Raw genomic sequence first — 10,941 nt, forward strand, 5'->3', positions numbered from 1 at the left:
TAAGTGGGAAGGTGCCATTTTTAGAGTCAACGATCCTGACCATAAATACACCAACGCCAACAGCTCCAGTTTCTGAAAGATAACTGGATTCATGGCTTTTACTCCGGGGTCTCAGCAACGTTCCACCTCCACCACAAACAGTCATCTTAAGGACACTGTCGTTCTGTTGGTGCAAGTCACAAACTAAACTCTGATTATTGCCTGAAGTTTTCCAAGCAAGGTCCCCAGCAGCCAGTTTCAGCCTTTCCAAGGAACGCTGCATAGTCTCATCAACAGCTACTTGGAACCAAAGGGGCTGGGAATCCTTTACACTCACTGAAGTCAAATGGGGTTGTGGGTATTAGACACCTTTGCAAGTTAGGTCAGTACTGTTTGCCACAGAAATAGTATTTCCACCATCCAGTTGCATATAAAGGAGCTAAGGCTAATCTACTCTCATGGCATCTCATGAAGTGACCTTGGGTTCAAAAAAAAGCTTAAGAGCCAAGTTTTTGGGTGGGGAGATGTGAGCTGAATAAACCAGCCAATTCCCTTCAGAGCTGAAGCCAGGCAGAAGTCATCATGATCACTAATGAATAGGCTGCCACCGAGACATAGTGAAATATATATTTTTTTATTGCTGCACACATGCTTACACATTACAATTTTTAAATATATTGCTGCTCTGATACACTTTACAGTCTCCTTAATTCAACCAATGGCTAATGGTAAATAAAAAGGACAGGGACAACACACAATAGGGAACACAAAAAAAGGACACACACAATAGAAGAAAAAAATAACTAATTTACCTCGTAATAAAATTATTTGCAACCATCAAGAATAGAGTGAGTCTGACCAGGTAAAAAATTGGTTGTATGCTAAGCAGTTGCTTATCTGCGTTTCTTCATAACCCTGTTTTGCAATGGCAAGGAACTGAAAGATGCTCTGAGTGACTGGACAATCCAGTTGGGTTCAGAGGTTTTGCCCCAAAAATTGCAAGCAAAACTACAATATTTTCTGAATCTTCTTGGCATGCTGACAGTTCGTGAGGAACTGCATTCCCAGGACAATTAGAAAGCCCCACTGACCTTTTATCCTGCAATAATTATATCCTTGTTGGCTCCACATTTAAAGATACAGGAATGGAAACACATACTGGTGGTCACATAGAAAATATTTCAGAGTAGTTCAGCTATTTTAACCCGGTCCCACACCATTGTCCTCATTTTAAAAAGTAAAGACCCCTACAGAGGAAAGTGGGAGCACGTTTCTCAACAGTTCCATTTCTGGATTTCATTCACCACCAAACTCCCAAACCCACCATGCTCTGAGGTCAAAGGCCAAGGCCATGCTTGTGCTGCTCCATCTAAGTCAATGGCCCGTGACCATCGGTGAGCAAGAAAGGATGGTAGCATTGCAAGAAGGGGAATTTATGCAGCAGAAGCCAAGAGGAGTCAATAAACTAAAATCAACCTGTATATATTTCATGTCATTTGTAGCAATCGAGGGAAGGGAAATACATAACTGAACTAGCCTGGTGAAGGGATTCATCATTTTGGCCTAATAAGTTTCTTAGGCAAATCTTTGAAGAACCCAGTACCTCACAAAGGGCGGGACACCACCATTCCTTCGCTCGACAAAAATAAAGGTTTTAGTATCACTCGTTCCAACTCGGGTCTCAGCCGAGACACCCTTCACCAGCTCTGGTCATTTAGCCTCGCGGAACCTCCTCATTCTGTTCTCACCAGCTGCACGGTGAGTACAAAAGTCGAAGCGCTCCAAGCAACGAACCAAGCAGAACACAAATGTACGTCACTCTTCCAAACCCAACATGCTGCAGGCTTCACCCTTGCTGAGAGCAAACCAGAAAACTCCCTGTGTTTTGACATGGGTGTTGCAAACAGAAATGGAAGCAGGAACTGCTTGAACAGCATTTCAAACCTGGCAGGCAGCACCTGCTCTTTCACCAACACTGAGCTGCTCTGGAGCAGTCTACTGGTCAAATTCTGTGGCAACTTTATAATCACAGCTACACCCGGATGACCCCATGCACTTTCACCAACTACTTGAGCCATTTCAGAAGTCAGGCCTGCAGATTCAAAAGTGTAAGGCATAAGTCACAAGACAGCACAACCCATCCTATGCAAGGGAACTTAAACCCCTTCCTGAACTTATGTTGGAAGAACGCTCCTAGAAACAGCCAAAGGAGCAGACGGGAGCCCAGATTTAATCATCTAAGCAAGCAATATCACCTCCAAACATTAAAAACACAATGACTCGTGTAATTATTATAGAACAGCCACATCCATCAGTGATGGCAGCACTGTTAGTACAAGGCTTCCCGAGCAGTTCATGCAGCCCAGTTTATTCCCTCCAATGCTTAAGATACTGCAAAAAAGCATCCTTTCCTTCTGAACAATCAAGACTTTTGTAGCACATAATCCCAAAGAGCCTTGCTGACAAAGGGCTCTGCAAAATCCTTGGCAATTCTAAGTTTCCATCACTAGAACAGCTCCAAGAACAAGTCCCAGTGATTTGGTGTATTTTATACAAGAACGTTGCCTGCTGCCTGGTGAGGAGAGAGAACAGCCTCATCCCACACTGGAAGGCAAGGGGAGACCAGACTCTTGAAAGATAACATTATCCCCCCGGGGGAAGAAGCCTCCATAAACACATTCAAGACAAACAGAGAGCTTCCTGAAGAACAATGAGCTTCAAGGTTTTTATAACCTAAGCAAAGTCAAAAGGTGAGACAGCAAAAGAGATGGATTGAGGCATTCTGAAAGTCTCCCTTTTCCTTTTCTAAATTACCAGCCCACCCCCCTGCCTGACAAGTCTCACCTTCACCCCGACACAACAGGCCAACAGAAGTGCCAGCTCTGAGAGGAAAGACATTTATTCCCCAAGAGAGAGGCACAAAAGGCAGAACCTCTATTTCAGTGCAAATGAAAAGCTGCTGGCTCCTTAGGAGGCTGTCTCTTTCTGCTGCGGGTCTATTTTGCACTTCTCTCAGTTCCTTTTCAGAAGCTAAAACTTTTGGCTTCCAAAGCTGCACATTGTACACAATACCAGGAAAAGATATATCAGGAGTCCATTTGCCTTGACCAAGAAAAGTGTCAATGTGCCAGAACATGGACTGAAAACCTGAATTCCCATGCACAACCCTGAGCATGCAAATCTAAGTGCCAGTTTGGAGGCAAGGAAAAAAAAACCCAAAACAAGCAGCACTGTACACTAACTTAGTTGTTTGTGCACAAAAATAGGAGCAGCGTGTGCAGACAGTTTGTGCCTCCTGTGAGAACATTCCTGTGGCCCTGGTAGGAAATGCCATTTTTTCTGCTATCACCCCAGGACAGTGAAAGGGAAAGACAAGCTGGTTATTTCTAAGAATTTCCTTCACACCGAGTTTAATCCAGTTCGGTTCCCTTGCAGGTGGTAATGGGGAAAAAATGCTCTGGTTTGAAGCCCCTACAGTACAACTCTGTTACCCTTAGGGTTTGCAGCCACATATCAGTGCAGGATGGTACAAGCAGTAACTGTGGAGCTGGGGCACTTTGGGATCCTATCCTGGAAAATAAACATGCAAATGTCCAGACATGAATAAGTTAAAAGGAAGCCATGCCTGGCAGGGGGTGGGAAGGAGGAGAGAAATAAAGACAAACATTTGACTAAGACACAAATGTTCTTGCACTCAGAGTCCACCAGCATGGGGCCGTGCGAGCCGCTCACTGCACGTGACAGGCCAGATTTCAGACTTCAGCACTCGAGCCCTATACTGGCCAGGAGGTCCTCCAGTGCCTCCAGTTTCTGGTTGGCCTCCTCGATGGCACTGTAAGTCTGCACGTTGCTGGTGATGTGGAAGCGGATGTCATCAACGAGAGGGATGGAATCCGTCTCCTGCCGTTCCTCCACCGCCTCGGCCTTCTCCTTCACCCTCCAACTCCACTAGCTGGAAGGATGGAAAACAAGATGGCCATTAGGAAGAACTAGGAGGAAGATGGGGAAGTGCCCTTATGCTCTCATCAAGACAGCCAGCTGTTTTTGCAAAGGACTTTACTGAACGGAACCAAGTTCTGTTCCCTCGTGTCAAAGGGTAAGGGCAGGAACAGCAACAAGGGCCAGCCTGGAGAAAGCTTGTTCTGCGGCCAAAGCCACTCTGCGCTAAGGCTTCAGTCTCCAGGACTGCCAAGCCCGAGATTTGCAGCCACCACTGAAATGACTCCAATTTTTCTAAAAAGAGCCTAACAGGATTTTTCAGGACAGCTGCACCCCAAATGCTGCCTTCTGTAATATCCCCTGAAGAACAGTCCCGCACCAGAGTGATCGGGCACCATTTACACTATTTCTGAGCATTTCCCTCACCACCAAGAAAGAACACCAGCCAAAAAATTATGCTAAGAAAGACAAGAGCAAGAGAAGAGCTTCTGTCTATGGCAGAGACACAAGAACTGTCTGCTCTGAAACAGCACCTTATGCCTGGCCCACGCTGCACTGTTTTACCAAGAGTTTCTCATTGCTGCCAGCACCAATTCAGCTCCCCAGTAGAAAGTGCCACAGTAGTAAAGTGCTGGCTTTATAAACCCTGGGTCACTTTGACCAGCTCTGAGCGCTGCTAGACGACTCTGCGCTTATAATGCTGATGCCCTCTTGCTGCCTTCCCCTAGACTTAACAATGGTGCTAGGAACAAATGATGGGGAAATGCTCTAAAATTCTTTTCACAGACAACCTCCCACAGCAGGGATCCAGTTTAATCACCGATTCTAGCACTCCTTCCTACTGGGGTCAAACAACTCCTTCTCCCTAAAGCCAATCCTAAAACTTCACCAAGGCGTTTTTCTCTCCTTTGTACCGAAATGGTACTTTTGAGCAAGGAGGAACCATTTGGAAGTTATTTTCCTTGTTGCTTCCACAGGCTAAAAAGAATTTCACGCCTTTCTCACAGCCTCTCAGCTGCAGGTAAAAATTGTTACAGCTCATGTGGGAGTGTTAATTAAAAACACTTATAAAACAGTGACCTGCCTAGGCACAAATACCTAGGTAGAATCCAGTCTGTCCTTGCCGTATGGAGACTCTCTGCAGATGTCACAGACTCCTGGATCTTTGCAAACAGAAGAAACGGGCAACCGACGCGAACACGCAACACAGAACAATAGAGCCTTGGAAATGAAATTCCAGTATAATAAGATCTGATAGCAATTGATGAGGATCAGCAAACTTCTCCCAAAGGGAACTTCATATAGTAGCATAACTAAGGGTGTGTGATCAGGGACCAGCCCTCACTGCCAAATTAAGGAGGGAGGGGCACAAAACAGTAGCTGCTCCACTGCTGCCCAGGGCATGGAACTGCTCAGTTACTACCGCTATAGTCCTTTGCTGGCTCTCGGGGTGCATATTAATTCACTGCTGCATCCAGAATTAGGAAAGAGCCAAATGGAGCACAAGTCAACGCTGCTCTGAGCACACAGCTCCCCGCTGCACTTCAGGACACATCTGTTCTGCAGTCACGTGACTCCAGTGCACAGCAGACATACCTGGAGTAGGTTCAGGGTTCCTAGCTTGGGTACTGGTAGCAGCCACAGCTTTCTACAGACAATCAGTTTCTTCTGGGAGAGTTGCTGCTCTCCAAGAAGAAACCATGAGCATACAGACGTTCAGGAAAGTAAACAATGGCTGCTCCAAGAGAAAAATAACCCAGGAACAACCGGGGTTAAATCACTCCCAAGAGACTTTCTCCTGGGAGAGAAAATGTCTGTATATGCTGCAAGTTGCAGCAGCATAGGTCTCAGCGAGAGCTCCCCATCCCAGTACTTACTGTGCTTCTCAGGCAGGTTCTGAGACTTGCACTGAGTGCCAAAGGCAGGCAACTAAGGCAGGTAGTTTGAAGTTAGCTGAGGTACACTGACAATGCATATCAGCAGCATTACCTGCAATGCCCTGGGCTATTCCTCATCTGTCCTCCTTTCTAGGGGTTGTATCAAGCTGTACGTGATGGATAATTGGCTAAGAAGGACCATGGTGATACTGCCAAATTCAATTAACTCATGACCCAAGGGCTTCAGAAGTAGCCCTTTAAATGTGAAGCTTTAAATGTGTTTGCACACTGAATGACCACACCCAAAACATATTAGGGAGAGATTTCAGGTACCTTCTCAATGATCTTTGCCATGTACTCCGTGCACTGGTCCTCCAGCCGGGTCAGCTGGAACAGCTTTGCAATCTTCCAGATGTTCACAACGTTATCCTCGTCAAGGGTCTGAGCCAAGGTTCTCCCACACAGACGTTTGAGCCCCGGCAACAGGTACATGTCTGCTACACACAGCACCTCATAGGCATTCTCTGGAGACAGCTGGCAATGCGAGGGAGAAAGTCATTGAAAACAGAGCTGTGCCTAGACCATGCACATCTGGCAGTTACACTTCCCTCTTCTATCCAGGTTTAAGTGTAGTTTCCTGAAAGGGGAGTGGACAAACACCAAGGCAAGCTTTACAGCCCTGGGAAGAACTCTCCATGCTGCCATGCTCAAGAGAAGACCTCACCTCCTGGACTCCGGCTTTTATTCCTCTCTCCATGGCCTGACAGGAGTCGGCAGAGCTGCAAAGGGAACGTGGTGAAAAGGCTTGTCACTCTGCGCCAAGCTAAGAGTCACAATGAAAGGAGTCCAATGCAGCCACCATCAAATCAAGGAAGGTCTCCTTGAATCAAGGTGGGTAAAAGAAGGAGGCTTTGACTGAAGGAGCAAAAAACCAACATACAGAGGCAAAAATAGTACCGTACTGACAGACAGCTGCCCCCTCTCACCAGAACAATGTCTCTGTGTTAGTACTGCTGGGCACTTACTGCAAGACATTTTGAGGGTTTCCTGCTTAACAGGCTCTCCATTAAGTCAGCTAGCACAGCACAGCGCTCAGCCTGCTAAGGAGGAACGGGGTGAGCTAGGAAGAGGGGCTTCCATGGCCTCTACCTGGGGAGCCCCACGGGTTCACAGAACACATCCTCCTCCAAGCTAGTCCCTGAAAAAAGGAGACTAACAAGTATGGAGCTGTGCTGCAGTTCATCTGGGGATAGGGAGTTCTCAGCCAGCAATGGCAAACCATGTGTGAAGAACAGCAATCGAATGTATTAGCTTCCCACGAGCCAAGTTCACTCTGCAGTTCCAAATGGGTGCGACTTTGTTCTCGCCCTTTTTAGAGCCCTGTATGCACTGCAAAGAGCAAACTAGCATACAAAGAAAGCAGCTTCCATTTTGCCCCTCTAAATCCTCTTTTTTTTCTGTACAGGACCTGAAGAGAGAGAGAGAGAGAGAGAGAGAGACTTCTTTTCTTTTCAATGCAGAGTGATAAACTACGAACATGAACGCTGTGGAACAAAGACTGTCTCCGGTTCTGCACCACACAATAAGTGAGTACTACCTCAGATCAGTTACTTTCAGAGCCCAAACCAGCTAAAAATAATCCCTTTGGACATCAAGAAGGAGGGGGGAGCAGGGAAATGTGAAGGACAGGCACTGGGGGTTGTGGTACCCTGCTAGGGTCACCCTAATCCTTCCTGCCCTCCGGGTTCTCTATGTAAATCCCTCCCAATCCCCACTTTTCTCACCTGCCCTGCCATGATGTTCCTTTTTATTAATTGGGAGGCTGCCCGAGTCCTGGAGTGCTCTGACTGTCCTCTATTGATCCGAGCAACCCCTCAGGGTGTCTGGATCCTTGGCTTGTTAACTCCCCACTACTCTGTTCTCTGCGAGCGTCTCTCTCCACCACCAGTACGTCTACTGGTGCCCAGCTGGCACTGTGAGCCGCAGGTCACCACCTATGCCCCAAATGGACCTTATTTAACCCTTAAAGCTCGATTGTGGTCTCCTGATGCCCCCATACCCATGCCTCGCAGATGTCACTTGGTCACCACCTGCCTTTCTGTATAGGCTTCGGCTTTCTTAGCCTTAGCCCACAGATTACTCTACCTGTTGACTGGTAGCCTAGGCCCACTGGCTCTGGCCTGGACTTTCCAGTCTCAGCCTCTTGTTAGCCACTTGCTCCCCTCTGCGCTCAGGTCCTGGCCCTCTTGGCCTCAGCCTGCCTGTGCCTTCCACTCCTGCCCCTGGCAGGGCTTGACCTAATGTGCCCCTCAGGCACCTCTATGGCCTCCCTTCCACCCCTACAGCCACATCTAGTCCTCCGGTACAAACTAGAACAAAACTTCAAGCAACCACTTTAAACTCAAAGTCCCCCCTCTGAGTCATCGTCATACCAACGCCAGGCCACTTTCCGACTCTGAATCTCCCCACCCTGGCACTACCTGCCATGGCCTGCAGCTCCCGCTCCACGCCAGCCTGAACTGGCATGAGCAACTCTGCAGAGATCAGGGCTACACTGCCCCTCTGCCTCAGGGACTCAGGCTTATATCCCCAGGCTCCTCTTCTTCTGCTCAGGTCTTCTCTCGACTAGCTGCAGGTATGCTCCCTCATCTTCATGGGCAGCTTACTGCGCCTAAGCTGCAGTTGCTTCCTTGCCACCTTCCCTCCTGCAATGAACTCTGGCTCAGCTTCCTGGGGCTCTTTCTGTTGCAGTCTCTCTCTCAAAGTAACACAAGCCCCAGGCTCCATTACAGGAACACAAGGCCAAATTCAGCCCAATACAAGTGGACACTGAACCACATGGAGTTTAGCAAACTGTGCCAATTTGTACCCCCACTGCATATAATGCGTGGCTGGGGTGTGCAGACACATTTCAGTAACAGGTGTTGTTGGGAACAAGAGGCAACACACCCCAACAGGAGCTCAACAGCCACCATCCCCTAGTGTCCACAAATGTGGATGGGAATCTGTGACCACTTTAATGAGAGCAACCTCAGCACGGAAGATCAAGTTAAATCCCCGACATTTGACCTTCATGCACAGGAGTTTTTTTGGCTACACACACAGCCTGAAGTTTCCTATATCTTTGGTTTTCGTTCTGCAAGTCATCCAAGGAAAGTGAATCAGGAGACAGGCAAGAAAGACATCAGTGCTCAGCTTTACTCAGGCTTTTTTCTCTAGCTAAGCAAATCTTATTTCAACCAGTCATCTGCATCATTAACCTGGCACTGGGATTCTTTCACTGGGCAAATTTGCTACCGCTAATGTGAAGGAGATTGCAAAGACGACAGCCAGTCACTCGGGTTTGTAAAAGGATTTGTGGATAACAACAAGCACAGGCTTCAGAAAAGACCCAGTCGCATTATGACTCTGGGAGCTAATGGAGAGTCTCATCTTGTTGGCTGGTACTAGAGAACCATGCACTTGCAACTCTGCATGTGTGCAAGCTACCCCGAGCGGCTGCTAGGCAGGCAGGGCCAGGAGCAGTGCTGCCCACACCCACATGACCACTGCAGAGTGAGACGGCACTAGGAAGACTGACTATGCCATTACAGCTGCAGTATATGCATAGCTGTCCACACCAGTGCTAGCCACAGACTCGGTCCAAATCAGTCTTGCAGACCTAATCAAGCATCCAGAGCCATCCACTCTGCCCAGAAACATATGCCCGAGTTGCAACATAGTCTGTTGATCCCAGATTGGTCTCATCAGTCATCTTCAGACCCACAGATAAAACAATCATACCCGACTATGAGGGGGTGCTGAACAAGAAGCAGCCACAGACGCATCTACTCAGAGCTAGTGTAATTGGAAGGGCAACGCAAATTCTTGTGCAACAGAGCTGTGCTGAAGGCTTGAAATCATTCAAATGCTAAATGTGGTAACAAAGCTCTGCAGTTCAACAAGGTCCTTGGGGGTTATTCATCAACTGCTGCTATGCACACAGGTCCCCAGATCTATGCTCACCTTGCTTGACCTGTACTTTAAAGCCATCTTTATACCTCTCCTGAGTTTATGACTTCTCCACATGAGTCTCATCTGCCACCTACCCTTCTCTTCAGGGGATTTTACTACAAACCCTGCTTGAGTTTGTAGTAAACAGCAACTGCAAAGACTTTCCACGGTAACATTTTGGGAATCTAGTGGATCACAAGAATTTAAATAACTGGTTCTGAAAACAGCCATGCTCAAATAATCATTTGTTAAAGAACAAGAAAAAATAGCAACGTCCCTTTTAAAGTCTCTGGTGTCTCCAGTCAAATACTCCAGGGCACTTACATTTTCACCCAGAACCTCCTGCACCAAACACACACTTTTCCTTTTCACAACTTCTCATATAACCAGGGCAGGATAGGAAGAAGAAAGAAATTTAAAACCCTAAAAAAAGAAGAAAAAAAAAGGAAGGCAAGGTGAAGCAGGGAGGGGGCTCTGTTTATGCTGGTACCAGGTATGGGAAGGGGAAAAAAAATAACAACCCTGTATAAAACATAGAACTTAAATATTTAAAAGTTTTCTTGAGGATTTTTCCTGGCAAGTTTCCCAAAGAGATGGATTATTCACGGGAACACACATATTGCAGCAGAGAAAGCTGCTGGAAGATACAAGACATGATTTTAAAATCAGAGTAAACTCTTTGAGCGAACTGAACTACTGTAGAAAGGGACTTCAAGAAATCACTTAGCTCATCGCCTTGCTTGAAGACAGAATGAGGTCAGTGAGCCAGAGGGGCAGCTCACGCCGAAAGCCCCTCTGGATGGAACAGCTGCTCTGCTCCTTTACAGAAGCATTTTGACTTGGGCAACAGCAGGTGGAAAACCAGACTCCCGTCAGTGCAGTGGAACTGGGTCTGGTTGTAGGGCTGTGGCAAGGACTCGACATGCTGCAGGCTGCTCAGTACCTTTTCCACCAGTCACTTCAGAGCACAGTTGACAGGAGGTTGTGGGCAGATGTGTTAAGAGGTACCATATGTATTTAAATCTAAGATGACCCTCCCCCATAATTAGATTCTATATATATAAAATTTGTATAAATTTGTTATAATTTTCCAGATATAGAATCTAATTATTGGTGAGTTGCCTTGAATTCACCCCCTGCCCAAGTAGGGAAA

The 10,941-nt window shown here is 47.0% G+C and overlaps 1 protein-coding gene across 1 annotated transcript in view; it reads right to left on the minus strand.

Moving 5' to 3' along the window:
• Nucleotides 1–3,853: 3,853 nt before the first annotated feature.
• Nucleotides 3,854–10,941, minus strand: part of ABTB1 (ankyrin repeat and BTB domain containing 1) — a 35,393-nt gene continuing 28,305 nt past the window's right edge. The window contains exons 12-13 of the mRNA XM_025196807.1: nt 6,129–6,329; nt 3,854–3,931 (exon numbers count right to left, since the gene is read on the minus strand). Of these exons, the coding sequence (XP_025052592.1) occupies nt 3,854–3,931; nt 6,129–6,329 (279 nt within the window). The remainder of the gene's footprint in view (nt 3,932–6,128; nt 6,330–10,941) is intronic.

This window comes from Alligator sinensis, unplaced genomic scaffold (genome assembly GCF_000455745.1).
Source record: "Alligator sinensis unplaced genomic scaffold, ASM45574v1 scaffold839_1, whole genome shotgun sequence".
Taxonomy (NCBI): domain Eukaryota; kingdom Metazoa; phylum Chordata; order Crocodylia; family Alligatoridae; genus Alligator; species Alligator sinensis.